Source organism: Choloepus didactylus, chromosome 1, assembly GCF_015220235.1.
Source record: "Choloepus didactylus isolate mChoDid1 chromosome 1, mChoDid1.pri, whole genome shotgun sequence".
NCBI lineage: Eukaryota > Metazoa > Chordata > Mammalia > Pilosa > Megalonychidae > Choloepus > Choloepus didactylus.
The window spans coordinates 245,713,942-245,730,683 of record NC_051307.1 but is presented as its reverse complement, the minus strand read 5'-3'; the positions used below and the strand labels follow the sequence as shown (position 1 = coordinate 245,730,683).

The 16,742-nt window shown below is 54.1% G+C and overlaps 1 protein-coding gene across 7 annotated transcripts in view; it reads right to left on the bottom strand.

The window, feature by feature from the left end:
* Nucleotides 1-285: 285 nt before the first annotated feature.
* The window catches only part of IQSEC1 (IQ motif and Sec7 domain ArfGEF 1), a 184,121-nt gene continuing 167,664 nt past the window's right edge, over nucleotides 286-16,742 (bottom strand). For 6 of the 7 annotated variants that reach the window (XM_037802844.1, XM_037802827.1, XM_037802851.1 and 3 more), the window contains exons 10-14: nucleotides 15,789-15,888; nucleotides 13,290-13,451; nucleotides 12,503-12,679; nucleotides 6,081-6,130; nucleotides 286-4,656 (exon numbers count right to left, since the gene is read on the bottom strand). In XM_037802844.1, coding sequence (XP_037658772.1) covers nucleotides 4,186-4,656; nucleotides 6,081-6,130; nucleotides 12,503-12,679; nucleotides 13,290-13,451; nucleotides 15,789-15,888 — 960 coding nt within the window. In that variant the 3' untranslated portion in view covers nucleotides 286-4,185. The remainder of the gene's footprint in view (nucleotides 4,657-6,080; nucleotides 6,131-12,502; nucleotides 12,680-13,289; nucleotides 13,452-15,788; nucleotides 15,889-16,742) is intronic. The other variant, XM_037802821.1, reaches the window with a different exon arrangement.

Sequence of the window (16,742 nt, the reverse complement as noted above, 5' to 3'; positions counted from 1 at the left end):
GATCCCTCTTCTTCCTCTAACTCAATGTAAGCACCAAAATTCGTTGAAAGCCGCTAGAGACTAAATTATAAACACCACTGAAATCTTCCATTGGTTCCTAACTTGTCATATGTTCCTTCTTCTTAAGTCTCATACCAGCAACCTCAAATTAAAGTCAGTCCCATTTCTTCAAGGAAAGTTAGTGCCCAGTTATGGCAACGAATGAGCAAACTTGTCACCTGGAGATGTCTCTGTATCTGGCCAATGGGGAAACTTCAGGACTTTTCAGAAAAAGTAAGAATCAAAGAGTTTTAAAGGATTTATTTGACTTCTCCACATGATCACAGCTATGGTTTTACATCAATAGAATCTGTTACTACTCACAAACAGAATGCATATTAAAACAAAGCACTCCTTTCCTCCCCAAAGTTACACAGTGGGTCCCGGCTTCTTGTAAGCAAGTTGTCTCAGTTGTCTCTGGAAATCTTGAACGGCTGGCATTCAAGACCTCATTCTAACAGTTTTAGAATAACTCGAAGGTGAATGACAGTTTCAAAGAGGAGAGAGATACTATATGCAACCTCGATATGACTGCAGAGGGAATTAGTTATGCTGATGTGCAGGATTATGTACAAGTTGATACAAGTATCTATTCCTCCCCTTTTCACCACCCCTTCACTCTGATCAATTTTTGCAACCTGTTTCCTTGGTGTTATTTAAAATACTTACAAAATTATTCTTTTTTTTTTTTTTCCAGGCAGGAAAGGGTATGATATTTTACAACGAAAACTGCAAGATGCATGCTTACCTGGAGAGGCATAGCTTCATATGGAACGCTGAGTCAACACCTAGAGTCATTGTTCACATAACTGCTGACTGTCTGTTCAGCTCATTTTAAAGAAAAACAAGAAGCTACTGCCGCATGCAGTGCGTGATGGAAAAATCACTCTACCCTGGATGACTGAAGACATTTTTAAGAAAGATGTGTACATCATATTAGGATGAGCTTTATTTTTACATCATTGTACAATTCATCCATAAACTTAAAAAAATACAAATACATGATTTACTTGTTGTCCCAGAAAAGATTTTTTTTTTTTTTTTTTTTTTTTTTTTGATGTTACTAGCTGCTTCCTCTAAGGGTCTCCTGGTCCTGTCAGAGATTATTACATAATTGAAATAATTTGTGCGACTTGAGAAAAACGGTCCAAGTGTGTCCTGAAGGTGAGAAAGGATGACTCAAATGTCCCAGTAGCTCTCGGCCACCTTCTGTCTTGCTATTCCCAGGGGGGTGGTGGTGGGGAATAAGTCCCCAAAGCTGTGATTCTTGGACTGGCTGGGCCCTATAGAATACAACCCATAAAAGCAACAGCAGGAAACCAGTTTATTAGAAGCTTTTGCTTTCGAAGTAGAATTTGGGCAGCCTGACTCCAACCTCCTCAGTGGAACCCTCTGGAAACACTTCTCGCGAAAAGCTTATAAATAAGATACAAATGATGAGAGCTCATTGACCTGACCCCAACACACTGTACAAAGTTGAGAACATGGGGAGACATTTTCAATTTATTGTAAGAGTCCTCTTTCACTACAATCCAGCCCTACTATGCCCCAAGAGAGCTTCAGGACACACGGAAGACAGTTTGAGAGGACGTGAGTTTGGAACGGCTCATGGAGCATGCAGGACAGCGATGGAGAGAGAGAACCCCTCCATTGGATTTACAGTCTGTTCTTTTTGATTTTCATTAGCAAAGTCCCTTCAGAAAGAGCAGTTTTGTACCCAAGGGTCCACATCTTTTCTGGAACAACCTAGAAGTTTACAGTTAGACTCTATCATTGGTACAGAAGGGTGAAGAAAAGCTGACATATTTAATATGTTATCACTTTACTTCAACTATTTGTCAACATTAACACTGATATAATTTCGCAAATATACAATACATAGAGTGTAGCCTCACATGACTGACGCCGGATGACATGCAGTATAATTCGACTTTTCCTTGTCAGAACAACATCCTTTAAATTGCAAGACAGAGAGTGCCTCGGGGAGCCTGACTTTTAGGGAAAACCAAAGAATTCAGGAGTCAATGAAACCATGTAGCCTCCCACCAGCCCGGCCCCAACCAAATCAGAAATACACACGCTTTTTATTTCTCTGAGCAGATGCCAAAGAAAGAAATATGACATCCATGGGAAGACAAGGGTGGGCAAGTTAAAGTCACTTTTTTTTTTTTTTTAAAGGCTAAACTCTAGATTGCTGTATTTGCTTCCTGTGGAGATTAACAAAGTGCTCAGTTTGCAGATTTGCTGGTATGGTGATCACGAACATATGACAAGGGGGTAAGGGGGTGGGGAGGGAAAGCAACAAAACCCCCAATCAAATAGGCAGGGTGCCCCAAAGCCAGACGTGGATGTCCCCGCTTTTCCTGCAGTTCTGCCACCTCGGGCCGCATCGTCTGTCCAAGGCAGGGCCTTGCAGCCCACCCCCCAGGCCCTGCCAAGCCAAGTTTAGCTTCGCCCTTTCTGAAAGGGCTCTCCACCTGGGCCGTTGCCACCGGGCAGTCCTCGGGTCCTACGGCTTAGGAGCAAAGCACCGGCGGCTGCAGAGGTTCGAAAGGCTGAAACTGCAAAGGATGGCTCATGTGTGACTCAGGCACAGCACCCTGGGGGGAGTGGATGGTGTCATCACAACACAGAAGCAACAAGAGCACAGCTGAGTCATGGCAGGGCCCTGGCAGCCAAGTGGCCCTGCCGAGGCAGTGGGGGCCGGGGTCGGATGGGCCACAGGGATGACACGGCCGCGCTGTGAGCACATGGCTACATGGAATTACAACGATCACCGCTAGCACTCAGGGGACACCACGGAAAACACACGCACCGTCCCGGGGTTGCTCAATGCTACCATTGACCTTCAGGTTGGGAAGTGGCTCCTGGTGGAAACATTCCCCAGGGACGGGGTGGGGGGTGACTGCCTGCTGCCGTTGGAAAGGAGATGAGTAAGCTGGGGTGTGGAGGAGACAAGAGATGGAGGGTTGGTCATTTTCATGTCGGAGATGAACATGTCTGCCATGTAGGGTGCCCCTTCTTGGAGCGCTCTGAGTTAGAGTGCGTCAGATCATACGCATATAAAAGAAACACGGGTCATGGAAATTCACAGTTATCGGAGCCATTAAAGTGTCTAAGATTCTGGGTAACCAATATTCTAAGACGACCAGCTCTTATGCTGGCCATCCCAGGTTGCTACTGCTGAGTTTACTGCATTTTATCTATTTGCTTACCTGAAATAACAGAGCAGTTAAAATACTGATTACCTGTGATAGTATTCTGTTAATAAAATAAGGATTTATACAAAGCAATATTGGACTCTAACAGTTAGATGCTATGTTACTTGGCACAGTTAGTAATGATTGCGTAAAAGATTTTAGCCAGTCCTGGAGGGACTTTTTTTTTTTTTTATGAAAATATGGAAGTATCTGAATTTGTTCCTAACGTTTACATTTTTGGTCTACTCTCTCACACACTCGTCTAAGGTACTGTCTTCCTATTGGGTAAGTGGAGTTCCTTGTAAAGTCTCTATTGCTAATTTTGGGGATTGAAACATTTGCCTTTCACACACAAATGCTACCTATACAGTATATATATATATATTTATATATTTATATATTTATATTATATAAAGTTTACTTACGTACTTTCATCAACCATATCAGGTCTACTTAATTTTTTTTTTTTTTGCCCATTGTCAATAAAAGAGCAATAATGCAGCAAGTTTGGGGGTTTTTGTTTTGTTTTGTCTTTGAGTTTTCTGTGTGTTTTTTTTTTGGATCTCCTTTCTTCTTTTCTGGGTTGGGTTTTCTTTTGTGGGTAGAGTTAGGGAGCACGGGCTCTGGGGGCAGGGGACGGGGTGGGGGTGGAAGGCAGCTCAGTATCTGCTCGGCAGGCGGCGCCGTCACAAGGCTGAAGGCGGCCGAGGGGAATGGGGCGCCCGGGACGCCACTGCTCAACTCATTTGGGAGCTCTGTTCCCTAAAACCCGCGCCCCGAGGGCCGGTGGTGGTGGGGAGCTGCATCCGGGCCGTGGGCGCAGAGGGGAGAGATGGAAACCAGAGTGCCCCGCGTTCGGCCCGCGGCCGCCTGGGTGTGCCTCTATTGTGTGTTGTGCGCTAGGTCCGTTCCCGGGGGGTCCGGGAGCCCCCCGCCCGGGCTACGCCTACACGATTGTGCTGATGCCGCTGGGCTTGGCCTTGCTGCCGGCGGGGGGCGGCGGGGCCGGGGGCTGCCCGTGGTGGTGCGCCGCGTGGCCGGCGTGCGCGTGGGCGCCGTGGGGCAGGTGGGGCCCGTGGTGGTGGGCGTGGGCGTGCGGCAGGTGCTGGGGCGGGTGGTAGTGGTGGTGGTGGTGGTAGGGCGGCGGGTTCTGCTGCAGGAGGCAGTACTGGCCGTGGTGCCCGTGCGCCGGGGCCTCCGCGGGCCCCTGGTGGTGGCCGGCCGGGGTGTGCTGCGGGTGGGGCGGCTGGGAGGGGGCCGCGGGCGTCGGGGCCTGGGGCGGGGGCTTCCCTCTCTTGCTACCGAACAGGGAGCCCAGGAGGGAGGATGAATTGGGCATAGTCTGGTGTGGGCGAGATGGACATTCTCGGGTTGATGTAGCTCTCCGGCGCATGTGAGGACTGCTAATGATCGAACCCTAAAAAGGAAATTCATAGAAATCAAAATTAAAAGATCTTAAAAGTGCATATGTAAGAATGATTTAAATTAAAAAAAAAAAAAAAGAAAAGAAAAGAAAAATGTAAAAAGTTCACCCACTGACTGCTAAGCTCTAGGAGTGCAATTCAGTGGCCCCGGGGGGCAGGGCAGGGTGAGGCTGGACCCAGGCCCCCACCTCCTCTCAGGCTACTCTGGCAGGGCAGCTGGGGGGTGGGTGTGTGCCGACACTGGAGGGCCCGGGAGAGACGGCCTTCCAGTGACAAAAGCAGGGGTACGGGACCGGGGGGGGGGCACCCTCCCTCTTTGCTCAATGGCAGCAGCACGAGTTCGACTTCTGCTTTTATCCAGACAAGCATTTTGTAACTGGAAAGCCGCCTGAGATTTCTGATCAGTTTGATTTGTTAGGGAGTTATCTGTGAGCTGCTCGTGGTGACTGGGATGGAGAAGGGCTGGTGTGCATGGAAAAGGAGCCCACTTCCTTGCCGACACTGCACCCTAAACTCTCCTGGGTCCTCTGAGCTCCTCTGCTTGGCCTGTGTTGGTCTGAAGGTTTCTGGGTAGGTTGGGGTAGGGATAGTGGGATTCAGGAGACCTTGTTTTGTGCTTTTTTGGGAGGGCGGTGGGTTGGGAGCACTGCCTGGGCATTTCACTGCAGCTACCTATTGCAAACTAAACAAGAAAAAAGAAGGAAACAGAAAAAGATCTGCAAGCTGAGGTTCAGATGTGAAGAGTGATGGAGAGATGATTTGAGGATGAATGAAATCTCACGAAATCCACACTGAATTTCTCTCTCTCTCTCTTCCTCTCTCTCAAGGCTTTCCTCCTCCCGCAAGCTAGCTAAGCAATTCCATGGTGTCATGACTGCAGACACACACAGCGACTGGAACTCCAGAGTGGAAGCGACGGGGATGGCGGAGCATGGAAGTCGAGAATGTGGCAAAAACATCCAACAGCAAGAGTGGTGGACGGGTGGGGTGCCGCAGGGGCCAGTGCCCACCCACCCAAGAAGCCCGGGGTGTGTGCTAGGAAGCTGGGAATGGTTAACCATGCTCAGGGGCCCCCGGGGAACAGGGGTTAAATGGAAATGAAAACACAAGCCCGGAACCCACCGCCCCACCGCCCCCCACCGGTCCATCTGAAACAAGCTGGTGAGGGGTGCAGGTTTTTCTAGGCGTGGGGGAGAAGCTGGCATGCATGCACTGGGGCTGAGGCAGGAAGGGATGGGGGAGAGGGGGTGTCCGTCTGTGTGCAGTAGGGGTCAGGGGGAGCAAAAACAAAAACAAAATAAAAAACAAAACCAAAACCGAACCAAAACCAAAACCAAAAACAAAAGACAACAGATATAAACCAAGGATGGGGGAGGCAACACACGACAGCCAGCCGGGCGTGATGCTTCCTACTTACTTCCACATTGCTCTCTAGCGATCCCGCACTGCTGCGACGCCCTCGCTTCCCTGCCCAGAACATGCAATACCAGAGGTTAGACACGGGGCACGAGACCTGGGGAGCCGCCGCCTCTGGGCCTTGCCCCGCCTCCAGGGAGGCCACGGCGGGGGCTGGACGGGGCAGCCGGCTCAGGGGCTGGGACCACCTTGCCTGCAGCTGCCAGGTGTGGAGGGGTTGGAGGGGGAGGCTCAGTGGGGAAGCCACAGCAGTGCAGTAACGAGTTAATAAAATGACAACAAAAAAAAAACAAAAAACACCAACCGATTTTTTTTTTTTAAAAACAAAAGGAAAAAAAAAAAAAGAGTTGAAACTGGCCCCAAGTTTGCACCCCTTCTCGTGGACGTGGAGGTCTGGGGGGAACGGGGGATCCCCCCCACTGTGGGCTGAAGCTTGTGCATGGCTTGGGCCCAACACCACCTGCTGCCAGGGAGTGGGGAGTGAGGCAGTTCACTCAACAATTAAAAACAAACAAAAAGTGATCCTGCAACAACCCTGACTTCCAGTGGATTTCATATATGTATATGTATATATACACCCACATATATATACATTTTTATCTTTAGTTTTTCTCCTCTATTGGCATGGTGGGGATATGCATGCTCGACTGTGCAGTGCCCCTGGGCTCCGTGTTTAGTTTGTGCAGTGCCCTGGCAGGGCGGGAGGCAGGAGTGGGGCTGACGGGAGAGGCCCCCAGCCGAGGACCCTGGAGCCCTGCTCCCCTGCTGGCACCACTTCTCAAGGTGCCGCTGAGCACCTCCAGGCCGCCAGGGCTCGCTGCCCACATCTTCGTCGTGCCCCTGATGCCCGGTGCACCACAGCCGGTGCTCACCATGTGCTGCTCCATCAAAGAGTGGCCGTGTCTTTCTCCCAATCCTGGATGCCCGGCCGGCCCCCTGGAGGATGTCTGCTTGGATTTCTGCAGGATGGCAAGCTTCGCCCATGAGAGGTGCCCGGCCTCTCTGCTCCAGTGTCCGGCCAGCCCTCCAGGAGTGAGGATGGGCCAAGGGGACAGGGATGTGGCCCTCCCAATGCGCCTTCCTGTAAGCATCGACCTACGCGGCATCAACCACGAGCTGGGCACCACGTCATACTCTTTAATCTCCCCAGTTGAGCCCCACGACAGTGCCAGGGGACAGGTGTCAGTGGGCCCACGTCAGGGGACTGAGGCTACGAGAGGTGAACTGCCCGGTCCAGTGCCCTTGATCAGTAGGTCTACCAGCTCGGGACAGCTCGCCTTGCAGGCTGGAAACCTTGGCCACACTGTCTTTGGAGCCGGACCCAAGGCCCAGCCAGGCCCAGCCTCCTGGAAGGAGGAGCTGACTGCTCTGGGCCTCTCAGCAGTCCCAATTTCCCAGCTTCTGCCCCCAAAGACAGACCAGGGCAACCAGCCAGGCGTTGGGTGGAGAGGGGTCGTGGCCACTGGAGTGTGCTGGGCTTTGCCTGGGATGGGCCTTAGTCCTGGGATCGGCAACAGCAGACGTAGGCAGATGTCTAACCCTCTGTCTTGTCTGCTGACCTCTGGCAACTGTGACAGGAACCTCAGAGAACAGTCTCAGGACAGGGTCGCCTAGCGCATCAGGGGCCAGGTTGCTTCCCACTGGGTGCTGAGGACCAGGGAGAACCAAGCAGGGCGTGGCTCTCATTCCTGGCTGGAAGGAAGATGAGGGTCCCGATTCCTCCTTCTTCAGCTGGCATGAGACGAGGCACTGTCCTCTCTTCCCCCACTGCCTTCTGGCCCAACGTGGGGGTCCGGGGACACTGGGCGGAGTTGGAAGCCAAGTAGAAGGCTCTTTGGCTGCTGCTGAGGAGCAGGCTTCCTGCTCCCGTCTGGCGCTCTTAGACTCTCTACCTCAGTTTCCACATCTGTGAAATGAGCATGATTCAACCCCACTCTTTCCTGGGGTGGCCGTGAGCATCTAACATTCAGGATACTGTGACATGGTGTGAAAATGTCTGAGAGTCTCTGGGGTTTTTGAATCAGCTCTCTGGCCCCCTCTGAGACCTGGGAGACTCCTAAGACCAACAGCAAACCCAGGGCTGGTGCTCGTCCAGAGCTAGGTTTGGTGGGTTCGGTGGGCTCCCTGGGGTTGAACACAGCCCCCTCCCTGAGCCTTCTCCCAAGGCCCTCTTCCTTCGCCGCCTACTGCCCAAGAGGTGCCAAGACTTAGATATATGTTTAGTGACCTGGAGTTTCTTAAACTTCATCTTTTCAACCTTCTCAGCCCAGGATGGGATGTGGGAGTGACCCTATAAGGGGCTCTCTATGCATGCAACTCCCAGAGTCCCCTGACCTCACACTCACCCACAGACATGCTGGCCATCTGCATGGACGTCTGCAGTGCTAGCTCAAACCTAAGTCGTAATGGAGGAGAGACATGCCAGAATGGTGGCTGGTGCCCCACCCATGTGGGCACGTGGGTCGGCACACCCAGCTTCAATCTCTTTCCAGGCATCCGCTTCTCTCGGTCCTGCAACAGGCCAAGCAAGCTCCGCTTCAACAGGCAGCTCTCCTAGAGCCAGGTGGGGCCCCAGTGGTCTGGAAGGGCTCCTGCCTTCCCCTTCTGCCTCTGGGCCAGGCTCTCGACAGAAGGTTCTTGCTCAGAGGTGCCCAGAGATGCTGGGGCCGAGCAGGTGCGAGAGCAGTACCTGCCAGCCTGGGACAAGTTAAGTCACACAAACTCGGCTCGCCAGCTCCAGGCAGAGTCCACCTGAAGTGCTTCCATGCAGCCACTCTCTTTCCTCCAGCAATGCTTCGAGGAAAGCACTCGCATCATCCCCACTTTACAGCTGGGAACACCGAGGCCCAGAGTAATAACATGGCCAGGGTCTGATGGCAACTCTGGGAAATGAGCTCGTCCAGTCTGACTCTGGAATTGGCATTCGGCCCCGTGGTCCTGTGCAGGATCCAGCTCAGGGGCAGTGACACGACCAAGGCAGGAGAATGCACGTTCACCATTCTCCACCTAAGATGCTGCATGAGGCTGTTCTGAGGGCCTGCCCTTCCTGGCCCTCGCTCTCCTGGGTGGAGTGCCCACCATGGGGCTGCAGAAGCACCTGTCCTTCTGCAGGGCTGCCTGGCTGCAGAGTGTTGTGATGATGTGGCATAGGCAGGTGCCTGGGGCCCCTAAAGGTGTCCTCTCCTGAGGACCTGGGCCTGGGCCACTTGGCTGGAGGCCTCTGGCTGGTGTCCACCCTGGGGAGCAGGAGCTATGGCCTGTTCATACTGTTTTATAGCCTGTGCTGGGTCCTTGGTCTCTGTATTAGTCAGGGTTCTCCAGGGAAACAGAATCAACAAGAGATATCTGTAAATATAAGACTTTATAAAAGTGTCTCACGCAACCGTGGGTATGCACGAGTCCAAATTCCATAGGGCAGGCAGCAAACTGGGAACTCCAATGAAGATGCCTGATGAACTCCTCAGGCAGCAAACTGGCAACTTCAATGAACTTCTCAGGAAACGCTTTGCTGCTTAGCTGAAGAAGAAGTGAAGGTCCTCTATCTGTCTCGCTTAGAAATCTTCAACTGATTGGATCAAATCCAGCTGACCGAATTCTCTCATTGTAGAAGACACACCATTTGTTGACGTAATCCGTCATAGGTGTAGTCAGTTGACTGATGATTTAATAAACCAGCCTTCTGGTTTATTAACCAGCCACAAATGTCCTCACAGTAACGGTTAGGCCAGTGCTCACTTGACCAGACATCTGGACACCATCACCTGGCCAAGCTGACACATGAACCAACCATCACAGTCTCAGTACAGAAACAAGGGTTTCAGGGCTCTGGTGTCTCTGAAATTGGCATGGGTCACCCTGGCCTAAGAAAACCGTGGCGTGGAGACAGCGGGGCAAGGCCTCACAGCTGTTGAGTGAGGGGTTGGGACCAGGACACAGGCCCCAGCCCTCTACCTCTCGGAATGGCAGAGGCTCCTGGAGGTGTTTGCCGTGGGCTGCCTCAGTGGACCCCGTGGTCACACGGGCCGAGATGTCCTTGGTTTCCAGGACAGATGTGCAGATTCCAGGCTGGGGACAGCTGCTCCGAGGGTCCCCTGCTTTGGGGGCGGTGGCATACCAACCATGGAGAACTTGCTTTCCTGAAGGTTGAGGCTGCTGCTGCAGCTCTTGCCTCTCCTGACAGCTCCACTTGCTGTGAGCTATGGGCTGAGTCAGGGCCGTGTGGGGTCAGGTGGGAGTGACCACTGCCTCAGGAGCACTTCAGGGCCCTACCCCAAGCCAGAGAACAGACTCCTACTTCTCCAGCTGCCCTGCCCAGCACCATCCTGGGGAGCCACCTGACATACACCGGCCTCCCTGCAGCCTGGGCCTTAGCAGCTGCCCTCCCTCACCAACCGTCCTGAATGCAGAGCTTTCTGGGATCTGTTCCTAGGGTTCTTCTTTTTCTTGGTGGTTCTTGAGGCCTTCTCTGCTCAGAATCCCCCATTAACAATGGCAATAACCACCACGGATGGGAAGCAGCTGACCTTTGGAACAATACTCCTCAAGTGGATGGCAGCCCAGATATCCCTAGGCTCTGGCCAATGACGGAGGGCGGAAGTCCTGGGAGGGAGGTGGGCCACGCTCTGATACTTGACCAGCCAGGAGCTCAAGTTTGTCTGGATGAGAGGCCCAGCCAGGCTGCTCCAAGGGCCTTGGCTCTGAGAGAGCCCCTGCTGCCTGTGAGGTGATCCAGGGATTTCGTCAAAGGACAGAGGGGGCCACGCCAGCTCCACTGCACAAACTCACACAGAGGCCCAAAGCAGCCCTGTTCCGTTTAGCCAGACACCTAGCAATTTCCAGAGGTTTATTGTCACAACTGGGGGAGGGTGCTTCTGGCCTCAAAGGGAGGGAAGCCAGGGATACTACCGAATACCCTGTAATGCACAGGGAGCCCCGCAGCAAAGAAATAATCTGGCCCCAGATGTCAGTGGTGCTGAGGTTGAGAAGTCCTGGGTTAAACCCTAACACTGGTGATGGATTTCTGATATTTACTATGGAAAAAAAAAATGGCAAAACAAGAAGCAAAGGAAAAAATCCAACTCACAAAAAGAAAAAAAAAAATTGAAAAAAGGAAAAAAAAAAAAAAATAAAGGAAAGGAAGGCAGGAGGAAAGAAAAATTCTGGGAAATGAATATGCCGAAGTGAGCAGTGCTGCTGGCAGGGCAGGTATGGGATGGTGTTGTAAGTGGGCTGCCTGGGGGTGGGCAAGCCCCAAGGAGGGAGGGGGCTGCTGGGCCCCTCCAGGAGGCCAGTCTCAGTTGAGAGGGTCTTCACTGACAAACAAGGGGCTACGTCTGGCTCCTAGGGCTGGGTGCCTGTGGCCTCTGGGCAGGGGGAGCTGTGGGGTTCCCTGGAGCCTGTGTGGCTGCTCTGTGCTCCTGACCTGTGCTTTCTGCTCCCCAGCAGCCCCTGGAGCCTCCTCCTGGAGAAGCTGACTGCCTGGGTGTAGAATAGTGGGGGGCCGAGGAACCGTGTTCCGTATGCCACCCCATAATCCCCGCCCATTCCCTGACAGCACCAGCAGGGAAGGCAAGCTGGCACAGCTAACAGGCTGCTTCTCCTACCAGCCTCCCTTTCCAGCCCCCACGGAGAGGGAAGAGGCCGGGGTGCAGGCAGCGAGCAAAAGCTCCCTGATGCTCAACCTGGGCAATCCGGGAAGCTTGAGGGGAAACTGCTTGCTTGGGGGTCGGGTAGCTGGCAGCAAATTAAACACACACTCAAACAAAGAAACAGCAACAACGACCTCACAATTTCAGCCAGGGATCTCTCCTCCCAGTCTGAACCCTAGCCATGGCCATTGCGGCGATGACCTTTGGAGCAAACCTTTGGAGGCACGGGCTTCCCAGAAAGGCTATGCCTGCAGGGAAAGCAAGACCAGGAATGGCGGGCAGGCAAGGGGGCTCTCCAGGCACAATTTAGGGTGGGTGGGTGGGTGGCTCCACTCAATTTCATTCATCAGAATAAAACACAGGGACGCAGCAGCACAAAATACACAGGACGCAGCCATCAGCGGGGCCTGGCTATCTCCGTGTTAGAAGCAATTCTCAGAAAATAACTAAATACATAAATACATGAGGAAATAAAAACCCTCAGAGAAAGGAAAGGAAAGAGGGGTCACTTCCCAGGTGGTCTGGCCTCGCTTGCCTTTCCCTCGGACGACACTGCACGTGTGGCTGCCTTTTGGGGACGCACCTTCTGTGCTGTCAGCTGCTGCTCTGGCTTGGGGAGGGTCGTGGGGAACCCAGCAGTGCTCCCTCGGAGCCCTGTCACTGCTGGCCCCCACGGAAGGCCCTTCCTAGTGTGCAGTGCATGCCCTGACCGCTGCCGCGCCATCCGGGTCCTGCATGCACCGGTGAGGGCGGTGGCTCTGGGCCCGGCTCTTACCCGCTTCCGAGAGGTCCCTCAGGGAGCTGCTGAGGGCACTGCGCTTGAGGCCCTCACCGCTGGCGTAGCTGTCGTCCAGACAGGCGCGGCTCAGAGTCCCGTTGCCTGGCTCCTTTTTGAGGCTGGAGCACTGGGAAATGCTGGGCCGCATGACGCCCTTCTGCTTCTCAAGCTCGGCTGAAAGAGAGGGTGCAGGGCCCGGTGAGAGGAGAGGAGCGGAGCGCGGCCAGCCCTGCGCTGAGCCACCATCTGCCTGGACAGGGGGACAGGGGGGCAGTGGACAAAAGCAAGCGGAAAGGAGGTGCCCGGGAGAGTAGAGGGGTCGGGGTGCCTTCTGATCTGCGGGAAAGATAGCCACTGTCGGAGACTTCTGAGAGTCTGTCTGGGAAATGAGCAAGGGTGTAGCAGGCTGTTCTGCGGAGGGAGGAGCCGGCAGCGGGGACACCCATGTGTGGGGGTGGAGGGTGGGGGACACACTTGGCACCAGGAAAGAAAGCTTTTGACTGACTTTCCCGTTCTCATCAATGGGATCCAGGCCAGGGTCATGCCCATGACCCCACTGGCTGGTCGGGCCCCAATGATGAGAAGAAGAGTAAATAATCACACTGAATTTCAGAGAGCTCATCATCAGACCTCTGGAAGCACTTGTCACATGGGGTGACCAAGGAACCAGGGGTCTCCTCCCTGGGCAGATGTGGGCCTGGGCACCTGGGCCCAGCGGCTGTGAGGAAACCCAGAAGGAGACCTGGGAGCATTTCTGTGGGGTCTAGGGATGCCGGACACTTACACTCTATCCTGTGCTTCTCCATCTCCTGCACTTCCGCGATGGACTCCCGGAGGTCGTCAGTGAATTTCTTCCGGTCTTGAGGGTTGGGGGCATTGAAGTTTATTAGCACTTTGATGTCCGCGCCGGGGACGGCAGATGTGAGCCGGATGCCGTTGGGGTAGTCTGCAGAGGAGGGGACAGGAGGGGAGCCTGTGGATTCTCTGTGAGAGCCTTTGCAGCCCAGACAACAAAAACACATCTCACTCCAGGATCTGCCTGAGACAAGTGCTCAGGGTCCGAACTCTCAGAAGACGCGTTCAACCAGAGAGGACAGGCCCACCTCCAGCTCCCCAGCTTGTGTCCGTTTTGTTCCACTGACCAACCCCGAGGTGACCTCACCTGAAGGTCCTGGAGCCCCTGACCCTATATTTCAGAGTCCGTGGTCACTCTGCCTGGGGCCTGCTACAGTGGCTGGGGCCGAGTCCACCAAGTGGACAGGGTGGAGAAAATCTCATCCAGTCACCTCAGGTAATTCCGAGACCAGACTGAGCTCCGTTCCCTCCTGAAAGGCCTCCAGCCCCAACACATCCTAGGCTGGACCCAGCATCTTTCTGCCCAGACGCATGGGGGCTCCTAGGGTCTTCTTGGGCTGGGGTCTCCAGGCAGCGCCCCCTCCTCTCCATGGTCAGGATCGCCCAGCTGAACAGGCCTCATCAGTCACCAGATGTGTGAAGGGTCTTGGCCCAATCTCACCTGACTCAGGCCTGGGTCGAGGTGGGGGACTCAGAAGGCTACAGGCCCAAGCAGGTGTCCTGCAGGAGGGAGGTGGCCAGGCAGGGCTGTGAGCATCGGGAGATTTTGGGGGTAGTGGTGGTGGTGCAGCGCATGGCTACTGCCATGCGGCAATGGGGCCAGTGAGTCCAGACCTTCTAATTTTTCAAGAGAATTCAAAACAATACCAATTGTGAGGTGAAGCCTATTGATTTGAATGTTGGCTCAACCAATTAAAAAAAAAAAAAAAAAAAAAAAGAGCAAGCCAAATAAAACATAACCCAACCGGGATTGTCCTTGGCATGAAGCATTTCCTGTAAAAATTTCGGGGTCGGCTCCTGCCAGCATCTAACGTCCAGCATCTAGGACCGAGGCCTGGGAATCTAAAAATGACCCAGGCGTGGCCTGTGCCCCGAGAGCACCATGGCTGGAAGCTGCATGGCCACGACCCCCATCTCAGAGCGTGGGGAACTGGCATCACCGACTGTCCCCGGGCTGGGCCCCTGGATGCCAGTGTGGGGGTAACCAAGGGGAGCCACGCCTTCTGGCCTGGGGTGGGGTGGGGGTGGTGGGCAGTGGGAGACAGCCCAGGATGGGGCATTCTCAGCTCATCGTGGGCACATGTGGGTTCCGCTGAGGAGCCCCAAGTCCCTGCCCGCAAGCCCTGTGTTTTTCGGATGGCCCAGCTGCAGGTCCCTGAGCACTTCTTCAATCTGCATCGAACAGCACCCAGGACAAGCTACTCCGAGAGAATGAGGGGGGTCCCTATTGCTCAAGATGCTGGGACACCCCCTGCCACAGCGGTCTTCCCCTTAGGCCTCTCCGGAATGGGCAGGGAAGCAGAGCTCCCGCCCCAGGAGGACTGACCCGGTCTGTAGCTCAGGGACCTCTAACCAGGAAGGGACAAAGGAGAGAAGAAGAGAGGAGGGAGCGGGTAGGGAGGAGGAGTGAGGCAAGAGAAAATCTCTGTGGGGGCATCAAGGATGAGAGGCAGCTCCCCTGCAGAGTCCCCAGGCCCACCACCTCCCCCGACACACAGCTGAGGGGAGCCCAGCACCAAGGAAGGCCTTCCAGCAGCACACAGGAATAAATCCTCAGCGAGCACTGCCCGCGTGCCAGGCACTATTAAGTGCCTTACAGGTATGCACTTGTTTACTCTTCAAGGCAACCCTATAGGGTAGATACTGCTATCACCCCTATTTTGTAGACAAAGGCTCAGAGAGGTTAAACAAACAAGCCACCGAACTGCCAAGGGTAGATCTGGGGATTTGAACCTAGGCGATCTGGCTCTAGGACTCGGCTCTTAACCAATACAGAACTCAGGTATTACCTTCACTTTTGGGGCTGGGGGTGGGGGGCTGCATATCACCAGCACTATTTAATTTTTTCCTTTCAACGTTTTATTTAAATAAATACATTTCTGCCATAAAAGCATTTTTATAGCTTGTGATAGGCAAAAATGAAAGTCACCTCGGGGAGACTACGTAATTGAATTCTTCCTAGTTCTTACTGCTCATTGGGACTCGCAGGTTGGCAGACGGGGAATGAATGTGTCAGAGAAGCCACCCTGGGATACTTCTCTGCTGCGCTCAGGAGTTAGAGAAGAGGCCACGTGGTTAGAGCTGTTGGACGCCAGGTCCTAGTGGCCCATAAGCTGTCTGGCCTCTCAGCCGACACGCCCGTGTCCAGGCCAGGCTGGGTGGGGAGGGCGTCCCGGGAGGCCATGGCAGGCCCCAAGGCCACACTTACACTGGTTCTCGAAAAGCAGGACCTGCATTCCGTACAGGGAGAAGGACTGCCGGAAGCTGTACGTCACTGAGTTCTTCTTCTTCTGGAAGATCTTGGTGACCTGGGGGCAGCCAGAGACAGCGGCCTGAGCCACGTGGTGGACGGTGCCCTGGAGCAGTCCCCAGCTGGCCCCATCACGGTTCTGGGCGCTCAGGATTCTCAACCCCCCTGCCACCCCCACCCCAGCAACCAGGCTCTCCTGGGTGGGAACCCTGCCTGCAGCGCCAAGGTCAGGAGGCCCCTGGGGCAGGAAGGAGCCAGAATGGGAAGGAGGAGAGCCATGCATGCTGCGATTAGAAGCTGGTCTCCATCCCTGTGACTCCCCAGCACCCAGGGGGCAGGTAGTGCTTGCTGCACCAACCTTAGGAGGCCACCACTTCCTCTCTTGGAAACAACCCATGAGCGCAGAGCGATGCCTGGTCAACGCCCAGCCTGCAAGCCTGGCTCCTGCGCTAGAGAACGTGCTATTCCCACACTCTGCTGGGACCTGGGCCACACTCACGATATTCCCACACTCTGCTGGGACCTGGGCCACACTCCTTGCTGCCAACCCGGTTGGCAGATAAGGGAAGGAAATTTCCATCCCTGGCATGGCCTGGGAGGGGGAGGGGAAGCCTGTATCGAGAGCCCAGGCTGTGCCAGGCACCGTGCTGTGTTCTCATCTGACCATGCAACCCTCTGAGAGATTAATTCTACAGAAGGGAAAACTGAGGCTCAGAGACTTGAAGCAACTTGTCCAAGATTTGAACCCATCTCCCTGAACTGCCACCTCAGCAGTCAGGGAGGACCTCATGTCCATCGGTCATGTGGGGACAGGGGTGGGGGCTTCTGTGAGAAAGCCAGTGGTCTGCAGGGAGGACAGAACCCCCAAGAACAAGTCCCCTTTCCCTCTGAGATGGAAGTCTTTATTCCAAC